This window comes from Oryzias latipes, chromosome 15 (genome assembly GCF_053564925.1).
Source record: "Oryzias latipes strain Hd-rR chromosome 15, Olatipes_Hd-rR_3.1".
In the NCBI taxonomy this organism is placed as follows: Eukaryota; Metazoa; Chordata; class Actinopteri; order Beloniformes; family Adrianichthyidae; genus Oryzias; species Oryzias latipes.
The window spans coordinates 9,554,471-9,573,601 of record NC_136251.1 but is presented as its reverse complement, the minus strand read 5'-3'; the positions used below and the strand labels follow the sequence as shown (position 1 = coordinate 9,573,601).

At 44.3% G+C, this 19,131-nt stretch overlaps 1 protein-coding gene across 1 annotated transcript; it reads right to left on the bottom strand.

Moving 5' to 3' along the window:
* Positions 1-6,550: 6,550 nt before the first annotated feature.
* On the bottom strand, positions 6,551-7,988 carry LOC101155164 (uncharacterized). Its single transcript, XM_023963536.2, has 5 exons — positions 7,877-7,988; positions 7,744-7,796; positions 7,233-7,667; positions 6,661-7,154; positions 6,551-6,592 (listed from the first exon to the last, which is right to left on the bottom strand). Exons 1-4 carry the CDS (start codon positions 7,903-7,905, stop codon positions 6,673-6,675), a joined length of 999 nt encoding a protein of 332 aa, XP_023819304.1. The 5' UTR covers positions 7,906-7,988; the 3' UTR covers positions 6,551-6,592; positions 6,661-6,672.
* Positions 7,989-19,131: the final 11,143 nt, after the last annotated feature.

The window sequence follows — 19,131 nt, the reverse complement described above, 5'->3', positions numbered from 1 at the left end:
CCACTCCAAGAGAGGGAGATGGACATTAGGGAGTCTTAAGGACATTGTTTTATTATCATCGTCAAATTGTTTTATTATTATCATTTAAATGTATTTGTTTAGAAGGGATGTTTAAATGGTAACTCAGATTGACCTTTTTCACTTTTTCTACAGCTTTGTGTGTGTGTTCCTCTCGTTCACTCATCCTGGGCACGGATGAGGAAGTTTTACGACACTGTCCTGGGTTGATAAGGCAGTCATACGACTGTCTCTAATGAACTTTTCTTTTTGTCTTGAATTTGTTTCTTCCCCACTTGTGTTCATAATGACAGCGCGAGGAGGAGCAGACCTTTCAGAAGAGAAACACTGATGGACTTTTTCAATCACATTTGCTGCTCTCCCCTGCGCAGGCGTAACATGATTCGTAGCTCATTGTGTCTTGTGTTTCTGATATGGTTTTTGGTTATTGTTTTTTATTTTAGAGTTCCTGACCCTAACGCTAATCAATATTTAGATCCACAGCAGATTCATCTTGGGGAGAAGGTACGTATGTGTGGACACTCCAAGCTCTTTCACGCTGTTCTGTTGTATCTTCTGTATCAGATCTCTAATTACCAGGTTTATTGAGAAGTTCATAGGTTGCCTGGTCCAAGCTGGTCAGCGCTTGTGGGACATACAGACGGACGCGAGTGTTCGAGGCCCTGAAGGACCTTTTGGATTTTGTTGCATTTTACGTATTGCTATTCTTATTTAGGTAGAACGCATATATCACAGCCCCTCCAATGGGACCCCATGGAGGAGATGAAAGTAATTTCCTGAATTACGCTTGCTGTTATGTTTAACAATTCTGTTTTTCTTTTAGTCATCTGTGTGATTTTGTTCTGCCTTAACATGTCTCGCTTTCCTCCCCCTTAATTCCAGGTGTTCTTTTGCTTTACAGGAACTGTTGTCTTTTTTACAGTTATGTTTTTTTACTATTTGAATTTGAATTAGACTGAATTAGACTTTGAATTTGTTTTATTTACCTTATTTACTACTTTAGTTTTTGTACTATGTAACTTTTAGTAATGACATTGTGCCAAGGGGTTAGGTCGATCTTGTGAGCATGAGCATCCTTAGGGGTGGTTGCCGCAGGAGCACGGAGCCGTCGCAAGACTTTTCCTGTCAGACTGAACACTGAATGTTTAACTGATGCTCCGACAGTTTTCGCTTGCACGTTCATGCATGGACGCCTAACTCCTTTGAAATATTTTGTGTTCCAGATTGTGCGGGCTTTAGACCACAGCTGTCAGGTTAGGTTAGGTTTGTAATGTTTTGTTGTTTTTGACTGTTGTCGTGTTAAGTCTTTTAGGTGATCACACTTTGTGTGATCAAGAGAGGGAAATGTAGAAAATGTATGTTTTAATATCTTATTCTTCATTATGTTATAGCTTTATCTTTAGTGTGAAGTGAACTCATTTTGAACTCAACAGGACTTATTCTCCAGTGACCTTCACTTGTGCTTTGTAGTTGCAGCAGCAACTAGGACTTCTTTGTGCAAATCTAGGAGTTTCCAGAGACGCAATAAATATGTCATGGACTACATTTCTACTATCTGGGTTGAACACCTTATCCTTGGGAAAGTGTTCAGGTTCGTGTTCTCATGTGGAGGATGAAGCTGACCTCTGATCTCGTGCCGGCGATGGAGTATTCGTTTGGCTGGTATGATTTACTTTGGACCAGAGGAGGACTCCTTTTGATCATGGATTGTGTGCGTCGGTGAATGGCCCCTACCCCTGGAAAGGCGGAGCGGATCTGGACTTTGCAACCTTCAGCTATTGGCCGGTGGAAGCACGAGGGATACCGGCTGACGAATCAGAGCGACCAGGGGCGGAGGACCAGCGACCATGATCTTTCCGGAAGGCGGAGATTCAAACACATCTTAAAAAGACTGTTTTCAAAGTTTTCCATTGTTCTTAGGAAAATCTACGAGTAATTCGCATGTAACTTGTGCGTCAGTAGATCTTTACTTGAGAATCCAGATATATCTGCATTAATGTTTTAATCTGTGCTTTAGAACTATTGTCAGGGAAATAAACTCCGTGTATTTTTAAACCGGTTGAATCCTTGTTTGTTTTACCACTCTCAACTATCGAACACGCATGGATGGAAAGAACTCAAAAACGGACGATTCTCTTTCCTTCAGGCTATATCTGCTTTAAGATCATCCAGGTGAGATAACACTTTCAATCTCTTTGGCCCAGAGCCAAGTCCACGCACATTCCAGCTAACGATGTTAAGACTGTTCATAACTGCTCTAACTGGGAGAGTGCAAGGCTAAATAGTGCGTGTGACAGTCCGTGTGCGAGTGCTCGCTGTGCGTGTCTGCTGCACCGAGAAGCGCTGTGCGTTGTGGCTGAACGTTTCCTGGCTGCGAGCTGCATGTTGCGTGCGTCCTGTGTGAACCTAAATGAGATGTTTGCAGTTTATCAACGTGTGTGTGCGGGATCGCGTGTGCATGCCCTTGTGCGCGCTAGTATGCGCGCGCGCCCGTTCCGTGCATAAAATAAAAGCTCACCTTTGTTGCGTTGCCTTTACCTGATTCACATACGAGGAAAGAGGGGGGGGGGGGGGCAAAAGAAAAGAGAGAGGAAAAGAGAAAGAACAAACAACAAAAACAACGAAACAACAACAGAAACATGAATGTTAGAGGGGAAGAAAAAAAACAGTTTTCCTGAGAGGTGTGGATTATTGATGATCCAATTATTTCCTATTCAATTAAATAAGTTTGCGGGTTTCTTCTGGGCAGCGCAGATGTCAGTGCGCCTCTGAAAGCCTTCAGCACAGCCAGGGTGTTACCTCTGGGTCCCGGAACAGCTTGCCGTTCACAAAAAGCTTATCCACGGAAACCAAGGTCCGAGGGCTTGTATTTTAAATTAATATAATTTAAATAAGAAGGCCCAAGACCATATAAACATTTATAAACCATTAAAAGAATTTTAAAATCAATCCCGTAACGCACAGGGAGCCAATGCAGTAATTTTAAAACCGCTGTAATGTGTTCCCGCCCTCTGGTCCTCGTCAAAACTCGTGCCACAGAGTTCTGCAATAGTTGTAGATTTGAGATTGACTTTTTTGGTGAACCAGAGAGCAGGGCATTACAATAATCTAAACGACTAAAAATAAAAGCATGCAGCAGCACCTCTGTGCTGGCAAGAAAGAGGAACGGGCAGACTCTGCCAATGTTTTTGAGATGGTAAAATCCTGTTTTCACAACGTTTCTGATGTGAGGAATAAAACACAGCTCAGAGTCAAAAAGAACGCCCAGGTTTCTCACACATTGAGAAGATTTAAAATTCCTAAGTGTGGGTAAAATCATCTCTCTCTTGTCTTCAGGACCGATGATCAAAACTTCAGTTTCGTCCTGGTTGACCTGCAAGAAATTTTCTGCCATCCACAACTTTATATCTAAAATACAGTTTAAAAGAGTGTTAACAGGTTCAAGGTCATCAGGAGACACGGCGATGTAAAGCTGTGTATCATCAGCATAGCTGTGAAAGTCCACGCCATCTCTCCTGATGACCTCCCCAAGAGGCAACATACAAGTTAAAAAGTATCAGACCCAAAATTGAACCCTGGAGAACCCCACAACTTATTTCATGGACTCCTGAGGACCGAGTATCCATACTTACAAAAAGTGTCGATCTGTGTGATTGGAGTGAAACCAGTTAAGAGCAGTTCCTGAGAGGCCGACCCGACTACGAAGTCTGTCAAGTAAAATCTGGTGATCTACCGTATCAAAGGCGGCACCAAGATCCAGCAGCACCAAAACAGAACGTTTCTGTGAGTCAGAAGTATTTCTGAGATCATTTAAAAATTTTAAAAGGGCCGTCTCAGTACTGTGATTTGTCCTAAAACCAGACTGACATTTTTCCTAAAAAAAAAAGGTAAGTTGGATACAGGTCTGCAATTGTCTATGATATTTGAATCCAATTTGGAAACTCAGCCGCTGCTGCTGCGTCTTCTTGTCTGGTCGGAGTTTGGTTTTCCTCACTTGCAAACCATGGATTCATCATTTTAAATTCTCTGGCAGCTGAGGTTCGATAAGTTAGAAAGATCTTCACAGATTCGGACTTCCTGCTTCAATAACTCTTCTGATAAACGTTCAAATGTGTCAGCAAGTATCTCAATCATTTTGTATTAACACGGAGAGTGAACTACAAATGCATTTCTGAAGAAAAAAGATCGGGTTTTTTTTTCCCTTTTAATCAGAATTTTTCGCTTCAAGCTGTGAATGCAGACATGTAGCAGCTGGCTGCCAAGGGACCGTCAACAAAGTGAAACCTCTGTGAACTGTGAAACACCACTGTGTAAAAATCAATAATCTCACAAAAAATTGATAAAATTATCATGAAGCATATTCTTGTTACACTACATATTTTGTAGGAAAGTCCATCTTTATTTTATCTTGTTGCATAAACTTTTTCAAATTTTAATAGATATGAATCATGACTAAAGTAACTTGACATGACCTTATTGTCATACTAAAATAAAGAATATGTCAATAGTTCACTTTGTTCATTTTTAGGGATTTTTTATATTTGCAAATGGATCAGATTTGGTCAAAAATCCTCAATAGCTCTGAAGATGCTATGTTTTTTTGCATAATCTTTATTTTAGTAGGAAAATAAGGTCATGATTAGTCAGTACAGGAGGTTTGGTGACAGACGCTTTAGTATCTTCATAGCTATTGTGCATTTATGTTATGATTCATATCTCTATTAAATTTTAAAAACTATAAGCAATAAAATAGAGGTTGACTTTCAAACAAAATTTAGTATAATAAATAATAATGTAGCATGACTATGCTGACAAGTCTTCATTACCAGTTCATATAAATATAGACATGTAATCGCTTTTTAAAAGTTTACTGATTTTTACAGAATGGTGTTTCACAGGGTACGCACTTTGTTGACAGTCTCTTGGCAGCCGGCTCGCTGCTCTGTTTGCATTCACAGCTTAAAACGAACAATTCTGATTAAATGGCAACAAAAACAATCTTTTTTCTTTAAAAATGCTTTTGTAGTTCACTCTGTGTTAATACAAAATGATGGAGATACTTGCTGACACATTTGAACGTTTATCAGAAGAGTTATTGAAGAGGAAGTCCGAATCTGTGAAGATCTAATTTAACCGAACTGCAGCTGCTCTATTCCCGTGTTCCTCCGCGTAGCTGATAGCTTGCAGTTTAAACTGTGCCTCATAATCGTGTCTGTTTGCATTTCCAGGGTTTCCAAAACGAGTTTGTTCTGCATTATGCTCAAATCTGCACCTTTGTACTATGGGGGGGGGGGGGGTGTCTTCTTTCACGTCCTCACCTCTCCATATCGCTCTCATGCTGTTCTTTCCTAGATGCTCTTTACCAAAGTCATAAACAGCACATTAGGGCCGCTCTGTACATTTTGGAGAAAATGTAAGACTTTCATCTTATGGTTGTGAAAGTACTGTACATAGAAAATATGATAAAAGGCAGAGAGCCGCATGCAGCTCAATAGACGCCTGTTAAACCCCCTGCTCTGAAAAATGAAAGTCCCGCCCCTCTGCCGCGCCGATAAGACATGCAAATTTCAGCCAATCAGATCAACCAGAAAGGTTCCTGCCCCCAAGTGACAAACACACTCCTGAACACCGCCCCACAAGTGACAAAAACGCCCCCTTAACACTAAGCGTAAATCCAGATAAGCGCGCAAAAAGATATTGACCGCGCAAGATCACTGTTCAGTTAGGATTGTGCCAGCATTGTTGTAAGGTTCACTCAGTTCCTAAATACGCCCGCTTAGTTGTCTTTACGCCCTTTCAATTTATGGCAGATATGCAATTACATAATCTCAATTGAAAATCACTGCATGTGTTACGGTTTAATCGACGTTACAGCCGCCGTTCCTTTTCTTTTAAAGCCTCTAAGAGAAAGTCCTGCCCCGCTGCCTCGCCAGATTTGACATGCAAATCTCCGCCAATTAAAACAGGTTACCGCCCCCAAGTGACAAAAACACCCCCTTAACACTGCGTGCAAACCCAGGTGAGCGCCCAAAAGGAAAGTGACCGCACAGAGATCCATGCATCTCTGTCTTAGCCAGCATGTTAGGACTGTTACAATACTGCAATTCCACAACCAATCCCAACAACCCCAGAGAGAGCAGAGTCTGTGGCATTTAGACTCTGCATTAGTCCCAACGAGTCATAATCCAGGCTGAATATTGGAACATTTCATGACCCATTAATTCATCCTAATGCAGAAGTTTAATTTGCCATAGTCTTCCACTGCTCTCATTGTCAAGATTTGGGTTCACAAAGAAGTGGCTTGTGCATTCTAAACTCCAGGGATGCTGGTAGGTCTCCCTGCATGTCATTTCTGTGCAGTTTAACACTTGGATCATTCCATGAAAATGTGTGAGGGTATATTTGTCATCATTTGATGCCTTAAATTCATTGCATTGGCACCCATTTTGACCAATTTTAACTGCACCATTAACAAGCCTCTCCCAGCAGCACATCGATATATGCATTTAGAGAAAGAATGTCAGTTATGGAATGGTTTCAATATTTTTTATTTATGCAATTTCAGCAATCATTCCTGAAAATGAATACAAAACCTCAGATTAAAATAAGAATCAGTTTACTGTAATGCTGTGAGCAACATACCAATTGGCCCACTCAAGATCTCTGGGGATGACCATGGAAGACCTTCTGCTGAAGCTGCTGCTGTTGTTGAGGACCTTGGTCTTCAGAAACATGCTCCTTCAAGTAGTGGATGGATTGGTAGTAGTCTTTGCCCTTCTCATGGTTCTGGCTGAAGGTGGTGTAGGTGCCAGGAGGGTACAGACCATACAGGAGCCTGTAGTCAAAGCCAGGATAAGGAGAACCCCAGAAGCCACCAAGTCCTTGGCCTGGAACAAGCACGCTGGTGAAAGCAGCTCCAGGCTGCGCCGCCTCAGCCGGGTAACCAAACTCTTCCGTCTGCTGCTGGTAGTTGCCAAGTTCAGCTTCCTTCACAATATTGGAAGTCTCTCCAGACTGGAGGACAGGGCCAGCTGGAGGGGCAGGGACTGGTGGCAGGAAGTCACTGGAGCCCACAGCCTGGGCATCAGCTGCTGCTTGCTCAGAGAAAGATGGAGGAGCAACAGCCCACTGGGTTTCTGGACAAACAAGACACTTGTCAGAAAGGGGAGGATTCATGGAGAACAACATTCACAGCAGCTTTTCAGAGGAGTCACCTGGCAGAGCAGCTCGAGCAGGTCCTGGCTGTGTGGAACCAGCTCCTTCATGCAGCACAAACACAGGGGAAGCAGAGCCAACCATTGCTGGGCCCGTCTGAACAAACTGGGAGAAACCAGGAGCCTGCACAGGGACCTGAACTGCCTCAGAGACTCCTGCTGCAGGAACACCGGAAAACACAGGAACAGTAGATCCTGTCTGAACAGCCACAGGGTATCCTGCCACAGCAGAGCTCAAGCTGCTGCCTGATGGAACCATGGGAACAAACTGAGGGACACCAGGATTCTGCACAAACACTGGAACTGGCTGAGAGACGCCGCTTGAATGAGAGCTGTAATGCACAGGAGCAGAGCGGCTCATCTGAGCTCCTCTGTGGGAAGCAAAGTTAGTTGCTGCTTTTTGGTCACCACTGCTCTGATCTGTGGATTTGGAGCCTGAGGGTAGAAAGAGCAAAAGTTCTGAAGAACACATTCATCTACATTGATGTCAGCAAAAGGGAATGAGAATCACCTTTGGCAGGAAACCCACATGATGGAACAGCCAGAAGAACAAAAAGGGAAAACCTGAAAATATGTACATAGAAAACATTAGAAATTTCTTCTATCACATTAAAGCCGACCTGCCTTTAAAACTTCTTTCCTACCCCAGGAAACCTCTTGCTGTCTCCATCATGAAGGCCACAGTACTGAAAGATTCAGAGGTGAAGGTTTATCAATGTTAGCAGAGATCAGTCCTGACCAATCAGAGCTTAACGGGTTAATAACAGACAGCTGCTGGACACAAACTCTCCGGAAGAGACTATTTTGACTTGTACTGTCATAATAGTCATATTTTTGTAATACACAAAATAAGCTCCACCTCCGAAGTTTAAAATTATTTAGCAATTTTAACACGATGTCCAGATATATATATTTATTTTGTATCTGTAAACAAAAAAAAAAAAATTTTTTGTATGAGAAATGTTTTTGAAGAATGTGTCAAAAAGGTTTGCACATTTGAAAATTGTTTTCTCCCTTTAGAAATTGTATACATGTCCGCAAACAGCGCACACTGTTTATCTACAGGACACACATCCCCATTCACGTTGCAACCTTTGTATTATTATTATTATTGTTATTATTATTATTATTTGATAGGAACATTTTCTTTTATCTCATCAATTAATCACCAATTTCTTTTAGTGAAACCAATCAGTGTTTCTTTTATTAGAATTTTTAGATAAGAGTATATTTTTTCCTGTCATTGGAATGGGTTTTTAAAGACCTATTGTTGGGTTTTACGTTATCATCATTTACGTACTATGCTAATATGATTGTCTCAGTTTTATCTTTCAGTAAGAAAACACTTGTGTGAAAAGTGCTGATTGCACAAGATATGATGTTCCTGTTCTGCCTGATTGAATGACCTATGTTCTGCAACCTTCAGCTTTCAATAAAAAGAGGCTCCATGCACTGATAAGACAGAACTCCTCTATGACAGTGACAGACAGGCTTCTCCTTCTGCAGAAGTCTAACAATAATTCTTGTTTTCTACGTGGTTCTTCTGTTAGGAAATAGCCAAAACCCTGAGACCTATTCCAATGTAAATCTTTTTTTTAATTTTTTAACATGTCCTTGCAACATTTTTCTGATAACGGAGGACATGTTTAAAGCAAATTACATTTCTGAGTATTTCTTTATCAAAATTGTTGTGAATCAGGAGTAGACGAAAAATGCAGTTTAAAAAAGCTTGTAGCTGTGACGTAGGTGCTACTGCTGGCGGGCCTCAAGCTCCCTGCCTATACTATATTCCTTTTTTTTTTTTTTTTTTTTTTTTTTTTTCTTCTTAACTTGTTCTGTCCAACAGCTGAGCAAACAGATTAGAGCTGAAGGCTTTTTGTGTTGGACAGGTTTTACTATCACAAAAAGAGGTTATATAGCTTCGAGAAACTAGAGTGTAGATTTGTATAAACCCCTTTTTGTCGTATTATTTTTTATTTATTTGTTACATTTAGTGTGTGTGGGGAGGGAGAGGGGAAGAATGTGAGGGGAGGGTGGAAGAGAGTAAAAGGAAGAAAGGTGAAAAGGTGGGGGATACAAGCACTGATTTGACTAAGTTATTAATTTAAGCTGTAACAATTATACCAGATCTGCTGGAAAGACGAATGTTACATCAAAGGTGAAAATCTGACACTAAAATGAGCGAAAAAAAAAAAAAAAAAAACTGTCCATCAATACACTGTAGGTAAGGAGGAGGGATGAAGCAGACAGGGAGCAGTGTGGCAGTGTGCACGTGCACGTGGGGGTGGAGATACATGCATGCTGCCGACGTGAACCGTGTGTTCATAAAGGGAGCCAGATCCTACCCAGCCAGACCAGCCAGACCAGGAGAGGGGAGGAGAGCCCCCCAGGCCAGAAGCCCCCACAGCATCCGGACCCAGGCAGCCCGGGAGGGGAGGAGGAGGGGACCGCCCACCCCACCAGCCAGGCACAGAGAGGGCCCCCCTACAGGGGCCCCCCCAATGCCCAGAGGCACAAGCGAACCCAGTGTCCGGCCCCCAGGCCACAAGACAGGAGTGCTTAGCCGTACCAGGCGGCAGCCATGGGGGCCACCGGGCGCCGGACACCGAGACAAAGGCCAGGGACGAAGCCAGGGCCCCCGGAACCCATGAGCCGGCCACCACCCGACCGGCGCCCCGTCCCCGCAAGCCAGCCCAGGCACGCGACCCTAGCAACCCAGGGATCGCCACGCACCCACAGCCACAGCCACCCCCCTAAAACCCTACGCACTACAACCCCCCCCCCCCCCCGCCATAATATCTGACCCCCCCTCCCCAACCCTCTCAGTGCCCTCCCCTCTCTGTGATGGGGAGGGAAAGCCCCAGAGGGTCCCAGCGAGCCAGCCCCCAGGTCGGTCCTACCCATGCACTCACACACACATACTCACAATCATCTGGTTACCTTCCCTACCCCCGCCGCCAAGCAGTAACCCCCCCCCCAGCCGGCCGACCCCCAGCGCCGCATGCCCGACCCCCCCCGCAGCCGACAGGACACCCATAAGCCCGGCCGCCCTGAGAGGACCAGGCGGGTGAAGACCGGCCGCCCCCCCCCGACCCCACCCATGTATGGAGGTGTGGGAGTGCTGTGTGTGTGCTGCAGGTAAAATAGGAGGTCACCAGTGTGGGGGGGCTCCACCGCTGCCTAGCCGCAAAGCCCCCCACTCCGGAGTCCCTCTGTGAGTGGTGTGTATTTGCTGTGTGTGTGCTGCTAGCATGCAGTGTGTGTGTCTACAGAGGAAGTTAAAATTGTGGGGGGGCCAGCGAAAGGTGAGCACGGATGTTTCACCGTGCCCCCCTACACCAGACCCTCTCCACAAGGCCCTAGATGAATCAGAGTGTCTAATATGCAAGTAAAAAGCGGGGAGGAGGGCGGGTGCCAACGAGAACCCAGAGAGGGGCATCCCCAGTGAGCCCCGCCAGCATACCCCTCCCATCCAGATCCCGGGGCCCTATGTGCCTGTGTGCAATATTTGTTTGGGTGAGAGCGGGGAGGAGCGGGCGGATGGGCACAACCGGGGGAGAAGGCTCCCCCAAGCGACCGGCCCCCCAGCCGGCCGCGGTAGGCGCCCCCCCTCCCAGAGCGGCCGGGCAGCCAGAAATGCCAAGCCAGTCGCAGTTGGAGGCCAGAGCCTCGCGGCGCCGAAGGACAGCCAGCAAGGAAGGGTCCCGGTGCCAGAACGGGGGGGCAGGGGGTCCAGCCCCACCATTCATACCCTGGCCCCCCTAAGGACTAGCACACTGCCCCCCCAGGCCCCCCCCCCAAAAAATAAATAAATAATAATAAAATAATAATAATAATAATATTAATTAATATAATAATAATAATAATAATAAAATAATTAATATAATAATAATAATAATAAAATAATTAATATAATAATAATAATAATAATGATAATAATAATAATAATAATAATAATAATAATAATAATAATAATAATGAAATAAACCCACCCAAGTGAACCGATTAACCCCTGCTGTGACTGCGGCGCCGACCCCCGGGGGGCCAGGCCACGCGCCAACTACCGGCCACGGGCGAAACACCGGCCACGGGCAGACGACCCCAGGCAGACGACCCCAGGCCCCAGAGCCCCAAGCCCCCCCCCCAGCCCCCGCCACGGCGACCAGCCACCCAGCACGGCACCCGGCCGCCGTTCCCGGTCAGCCGCACTGCCTACCCTGCGCCCAGCAGGCACCCGCCCAGGAACCCCTGCCAAGTTGCCGGCAGAGTGTGCGCCCCCACCACCACCCCACCCAGGCAACCAGAGCCCCGAGCCGGGAGAACGACAGGCCCGGCAGAGCCCACCCCCCCAAACCCACCCCGGCCCACCCAACCAGCCAGGACCCGGCTCAACCTATCACCATCCCACCCCCACTAGGTGATGTGACTAACCAGCTGGAGCCAGGGAGAGTCTGAAGCCGACAGGTTTTTTGTGGAGGACATTATCTCTGAACTAATATGCTCTGACATGAGGTTTCTGTAGTGGTTGATGCTAAGAATATTTTTAGATTTCCAGTTTAGGAGGATAGTTTTCTTTGCGATACATACAGCGGTGAGAACCATATAAGCCTTGTTAGATTCCATGTTGATGTTATTCAGGTCACCTAATAAGCAGAATTTGGGGCAAGCAGGAATCTTATGATTAAACCAGATTGATAAATCCTCACAAACCTTACGCCAGAATGATTGGACAGGTGGACAGACCCACAGGGCATGCAAATAGTCGTCTATGTTGTTACCTATGCACTGTGTGCATATAGCAGACTGATTGAGACCCATTTTAAATAACCTCTGTCCGGTGTAGTGAGTTCTGTGGAGAATCTTGTATTGAATAAGTTGCAGATTAGGGCTTTTGGTCATATTAAAGGCATTCAAACAGATCTGTAGCCAAAATTGATCACTAGAATTCAATGATAGCTCAGACTCCCATTTTGTCATGGGTAAGTAAATGGTTTCATCTATGTCTGATAACATCTTATAAATTTTGGAGGTGAGTTTGGGATTTTTAAGGTCCATGAAATGTGTTACTGTAAGGGGAAGGTCTAGGTCTATTTGGGTCAGGCAGTATTTAGTGCTTATAGCTGATTTAAGCTGCTGATATTCTAGAAATTTGTTTATATTAATTCCATAGGTTGAGGATAACGTTGAGAGGGACATAAATTTTCTATTCTGAATTATGTGCTGGAACTGCTGGATTCCTTTGTTCTTCCATGAAGCAAAATGAATCATGTTTTTGTTAATCAAAATGTCAGGGTTATTCCAAATGGGGGTAAGTTTACATGGAAATAATGTGAGGTTGTTTTTTTTAAGAAAATCCCACCAGGCTGTTAAGGATGAGCTGATGTTTAAACTTCTGAAGCATTTGTGTTGTTTAATTTTAGAACTGAAGAAAGGTAAATTAGAAATATCTAGGTTATCACAGAGATTTTGTTCAATGTCTAGCCAGGATTCATCCAGCACACCAGGATTCAGCCATTTTTGTACATAACACAATCTGTTCGCGGAGTAGTAGTCCTGGAAGTCTGGAAGGCCTAGTCCTCCTCTATCTTTAGGTTTTTTAATAGTTTTTAAACTAATCCGTGGGGGTTTACCTTCCCAGAGGTATTGGGAAATGAATGAGTCTAATGATTTGAACCAAGTAGTTGGAGGTTTGGAAGGAATCATTGAAAAGAGGTAGTTAATTTTTGGGAGAATCATCATTTTTATGGCTGCAACTCTCCCGATTAGAGAAATGGGTAGAGTTATCCATCTAGTAAGATCAGCCTCGGTTGTTTTAAGTAGTTGGGTGTGGTTTAGCTTGAGTAGATCAGAAAGCCTAGAGGAGATATTTATACCTAAGTACTTTATGTTGCCTGTTTGTATTTTAATAGATGACGGATTTAGATAATTGCAATTAATTGGTAAAATTGTGCTTTTAGACCAGTTTATGGAGTATTCTGAAACTGAGGAAAATCTATTAATTAGGGAGATGATTTGGCAGATGGAAGATTGTGAATTAGGAGTAAATAGTAAAACATCATCTGCATAAAGACTTATTTTGTGTTCTAAATTTTTGGTTTGAATGCCTTCAATGTCTCGACTTTGCCTAATAGCAGCAGCTAGAGGTTCAATAAATAGTGCAAATAAAGACGGAGATAGTGGACAGCCTTGTCTGGTTCCTCTTTGTAAATTAAAGCTTGGAGATGTTTGATCATTTGTTCTGATGCGGGCATTAGGAGAGGCATATAGTATTTTAATCCAGTTAATAAATGATTTTCCAAAGCCAAATTTGTTCAGGGTGGCTATTAAAAATTTCCAGTTGACCCGATCAAATGCCTTTTCTGCGTCCAGTGACAAAATGGTTGCTTCTCGGTTGTTGATGGTTGTATAATCTATGAGGTTGATTAATCTGCGCATGTTGGTAGATGAATGTCTACCCTTTATAAAACCTGTTTGGTCAGGATGTATTAGAGAGGGAACTACCTTCTCCAGCCTTCCCGCCAAAGCTTTGCAGATTATTTTAAGATCTGCATTAATCAGCGATATGGGTCGATAGCTGGATGGTGATGTGGGATCTTTCCCAGGTTTCAGAAGTAAGATTATATTAGCAGAATTCATATTTGGAGGTAGATAATTTTTGTCCTTAATTTCTATTGTCATTCTGAGAAAAATGGGAGCTAAGATTTGCCAAAACTCTTTATAAAATTCTGCTGGGAAGCCGTCTGGTCCTGGGGCTTTTTTACTAGGCATGTTGGTTAATGCTTTATGCAGCTCTTCTTTAGTAAAAGGGGACTCCAGGGCTGTGATTTGTTCCTCTGTTGGTCTAGGCAAATCTATGCTATTGAGAAAACTGTTGATGTCATTGTCAGAAGGATTAATTTGGGATGAGTAGAGAGATTGGTAAAAGTTTTTAAAAACTGAATTTATTGCAGCTGGATCATGTGTTGCATTTCCTGTTAGGTCTATGACTGATGAAATAGTTGTCTTCTCTTTGTTTATTTTGAGTTGATTTGCCAAATATTTCCCAGATTTATTACTGTGATCAAACCTCTCCAAGCGTAGTCTCTGTAATAAAAACTGTGTTCTTTGATTAGTTATTTCATTTAATTCGATTCTTACTTTCCTTATCTGTTGTAGAGTTTGTTCATCCGGAGAGTTGCTGTAGGTTTCCTCTAACAGTCTGATTTTTTGCTCTAAATCCACTAGTTTAGAGTTTTCTTTTCTTTTTTTGTGGGATGAGAAGGCGATTATTTTTCCTCTCATGACTGCTTTCCCGGCCTCCCATAAAAGGCACGAGGAAATACCTGGGTGGTCATTATTTTGAAGATATGAGGACCATTCTTTAGCAAAGAAATCTATAAAGTTAGGGTCTCTGAGCAACGATGTATTGAACCTCCAGCTCCTTAATGAAGGTGGTGATGTTTTGTTTTTAAGAGTCAGGGAAACTGGTGCGTGGTCGCTGATAGTAATGGGGTGGATCTGTGCTTCCGTAGCTATGCTCAACAAGGAGCTGTTAACCAAGAAATAATCTAGCCTGGAGTATGATTGATGAACTGTGGAGAAAAAGGTATAAGTTCTTTTCGTGGGGTGGAATAAACGCCAAACATCACAAAGACCAAAATCCTCCATGTACTGTTTAACAGTGTTTGTGGACTGCCAGATTCTAAGATTTCTATACTATATTCCAATGCATCCACTTGTAGATGACTACATATGTGTGTGTCTTCCTTAGCTTTGCCGGCATCTAGCTCAAAACTGAATGGCTGGATAGCTCCGTTTTGCTCGCCATTTTTGTTGCACCAGTAATATTGTGTTGGTATGTTTGGATTCCTGGCCCATCATTGCTAGTTTTTCAGTAACCTCCTTTATCTGCTGATTATCTGGATCAGCCACGAAACACTTTTTAAATCTGTCTCAGTTAAAAACAGAGCTGACAGGAATGTACTCCATGGAGGATTTTGCAGGGAAAATCTCCCACTGATCTCCTTGAATTCCTTCATCAGAAAAACCTTAGTGACATTGTGAGCAGGTGTACAGATTTGACTGTTTGGCAGTGACCATCCCCGTGTCCACTGCATCTGTCGAGCGGACATTTTTGGCTCTAAAGCGAATTAAACCTATGCAGAAACACAGAAAAGGACTTCTTGACGGAACTGAAGGACGATAATCTACAGGACAGGGTGATCAAACTGTTTTTGAGGATCTTCTTTCTTTAGAAATGCATTTAGATAGAGATATTCTTTATTGATCCCACATTGGGGAAATTCAATTGTTACAGCAGTTCAAAAAGCAGAGAAGAAGAATGACAGCAATCTGCAAAAGAATGAGGGTTGTTCAAAATGTGTAAAAGTAGAAAAAGTAAAAAAGTAATAAAGTAATAACTTATGTGCACTATTACGACATAACGTATGTTATGGGTAATAATAAAATTAAATAAATAAAGTAAAAACACAGAATATACAGATGGGCTATGGATGTATGATTACCGGTTTGCACATGCATATTTAAACTGTGGCATTGTACAATCTTACAGCTGTTGGAATGAATGACCTGCGGAACCGTTCCTTCCTGCATGGGGGGTGTAGAAGTCTGCAGCTGAAGGAGCTGTTCAGTGCCTCCACTGTCTGATGTAGTGATGGATGTTAGCTTGGCCAACATCCTCCTTTCACCCACTTCCTCCACAAAGTCCATTGGACAGCCCAGGACAGAACTGGCCCTCCTGACCAGCTTGTTAAGTCTTTTCCTGTCCTGGTCTGTGCTGCCTGCTCCCCAACAGACCACGGCGTAGTGGATGACAGAGGCTACCACAGAGTCATAAAAAGTCCTTAAGAGAGGCCTGCACACTCCAAAGGACCTCAGCCTCCTCAGGAGGTGGAGGCAACTTTGGCCCTTCTTATACAGGGCATCGGTGTTGTGAGTCCAGTCAAGTTTCTCGTTGAGGTGAACAACCAGGTACTTAAAACTGTCCACTACCTCAATGTCCAAGCCCTGGATGCTCACTGGTGTGAATTGCGGTGTTCTTCTCCGGGAGTCAATCACCATCTCCTTTGTCTTACTGGTGTTCAAGCACAAGCGATTACACTCACACCAGTCCACAAAGTCCTTGATGACTGACCTGTACTCTAGCTCGTTCCCCCCCCGACACACAGCCAACAATGGCCGAGTCATCACAGAACTTCTGGAGGTGGCAACTGCCGGTGTTGTAGGTAAAGTCTGATGTGTAAAGGGTGAAAAGGAACGGTGAGAGCACCGTCCCCTGAGGAGCACCAGTGCTGGAAACCACCACCACTGACACACAGTTGTGTAACCTCACATACTGTGGTCTGTTGGTGAGGTAGTCGGTCGTCCATGCAGTCAGTCGTCCATCCACTCCAGCCCCTTCCAGCTTCTCTCTCAGCAGAGCTGGCCGTATGGTGTTGAAGGCGCTGGAGAAGTCAAAGAACATGACCGTTACAGCGGTTCCGACGTCCTCCAGGTGATTCAGGGCCCGGCGCAGCAGGTAGATGAGTGACAGCGTCATCCACCCCGATGTTCGGCCTGTAGGCAAACTGCAGTGGGTCCGTTTCGGTGCTGACCACTGAGCGGAGGTGGTTGAGGATGAGTCTCTCCATGGTTTTCATCAAGTGGGAGGTCAGGGCTACTGGTCTGTAGTGGTTTGGTTCCTTAGCGTGCGCCATCTTAGGAACTGGAACCACACAGGAGGTCTTCCACAGGACCGGGACCGTCTCCAGGCTCAGGTTAAAGATGTAAGTGACCACCTCACAGAGCTGGTCAGCACAGTCCCTGAGCAGTCCGGGTCCGATGCCGTCTGGACCTGCAGCTTTCCTGGTCTTAAGTCGCCTCAGTTCTCTCCTCACCTGATCAGAAGTGAGGCAAAGGGGGGTGAAGGTGGGGGGCAGAGATGGTATGGCTGTGGATTGGGTGGTGTGCAGTGATGAGGGTGCTTGGGGTGGGGGTTGGTTTAGCTGCTGGGCTGGAGATGTGTGAATTGGAGGGGGGAGGGCTGGAGTCAAACCTGTTGAAGAACAGATTTATCCCGTTGGCCAAGCCCTGGTCTTCATTAGATGCCACTGTGTCTGCTCTCTGTCCATGACCACTGATGGTCTTTAGACCTCTCCACACACCTCGAACGTTGTTGTTCTACAGCCGCTCCTCCAGCTTCCTCTTGTAGCTGTTCTTGGCCTGTCTGATTTTGTATTTGAGTTCATGCTGAACTCTCCTCTGCTCCTCTCTGTCCCCTGAAATAAAAGCCCTCCTCTTCTCCTTCAGTAGGGCTCTCAGCTCAGGGGTCACCCAGGGCTTGCTGTTGGAGAAACACTGCACCCTCCGAGTTGGTACAGTGTTCTCTACACAGAAGCTGATGTAGTCAGTGATGCAGTGGGTCAGGCTGTCGATGTCATCCCCATGAGAGCTGCAGAGTGTCTTCCAGTCCGTGGTCTGGAAACTGTTGGCCTCCCGTCCGGCCTTTGCAGATTCGGGTGGTTCAGGACGTCCAAAAATGGAATGTGCAGTTGGGAAACGCAAAGACACACAAGAGCTTGCATGAATTTTCAAACCTTTTGCAAAAGGGGAGAGGTGGAAAAACACGACCTGTTAGGCTCTGTGGCTGTCCGCTCTCTCTGGCCTCAAGGCAAAAAGGCTTTTTTTTATTATTCAGTAACGGGAAGTTGAAAACATACAAAATACGTCATTAGAATGGTGTGTTTTTGTCTAGTCTGCATTGCAGGTGTTGTGGCTCCATCAACACTCCAGTACAGAAAAAAACAGAGACCAAAAGTCACAAAATGGCCTACTGGTGACCTTGGCACATTATCTGCTACTGAAGGCAGGAATCAAGCATATGTCTGCAGTACAATACACACACGTTCATATATAGAATCCCTTAAATGCATAATAACAAGAACATAGAAAATATAATAGAACCCCTGTAATGCATAATGAAAAGATCATAGAAAATGTTATGGAACCCCTGTTCACCTCAACAAAACAGTTTCTCAGTCTCTCCCTGGCCTCGTCATTCCACGCTCTCACTCTCATTTGTGGTTCAGTCTCTGTGTTGATACAAAATGATTGAGATACTAGCTGACACATTTGAACGTTTATCAGAAGAGTTATTGAAGCAGGAAGTCTGAATCTGTGAAGATCTTTCTAACTTAACCGAACTGCAGCTCCCAGAGAATTCAAGTAAATGAATCCATGGTTTGCAAGTGAGGACGCTGGAAAATAAACTCCGACAAGACAAGAAGACGCAGCAGCAGCTGAGTTTCCGCAGAATCAAGGCGAGGTTGCGTGTGTTGGAAGATCGACTTGAGCGCAGCAACTTCCAGCAGATTACAATGAAAAGCTGTCCATCCTCTGCTCCTTTTACTGGGAGGGCAGCGCCGGGCGAGTTACGCCACACTTTTGGACTGTAGGACTTGAGCTTGGGCTGAGACGTCTGCTTGCACTGTTCTTTGAGCTTTGGAGCCGCAAGGCAATGAGACAGACTGACAATGACGAAAGGGAACCTGGCGTGTTTGATAGAAATTTAGCCCGGCTGTTCATTTCATATACAAAAGATGAGGACTTCAATTAATTTTTGGATGCTGATTGATGACTGAAAAAATAAATCACAACTCATTTTTGCGCGCGCTGCCTTTTTAAAAACACACACTAGCATAAATGTTTTACCAGTATTTATAACGTTAAATGCTGAAAAAAACACCCATAACTGAAACTGAGCTCTATAATTCAGTGCTATTGTATTGTAAGGAGAGGAGTGCGTTATAATATGGCTTTAACTGCGTGTTTGTGTGTCTGGCAGGTCAGTGTTTGGTGTGGCTCTTTGACTATCACAGTTAGAAATTGCGGCTCTTTGTGTCAAACTTGTTCGCCACCACTG

Coding starts and splice junctions, on each gene's coding strand:
- LOC101155164 (XM_023963536.2), bottom strand. CDS start 7,905: ATGATGGAGACAGCAAGAGGTTTCCTGGG. Junction 7,797..7,876: donor ACAGCAAGAGGTTTCCTGGG/GTAGGAAAGAAG, acceptor ACATATTTTCAG/GTTTTCCCTTTTTGTTCTTC. Junction 7,668..7,743: donor ATGTGGGTTTCCTGCCAAAG/GTGATTCTCATT, acceptor TTCTACCCTCAG/GCTCCAAATCCACAGATCAG.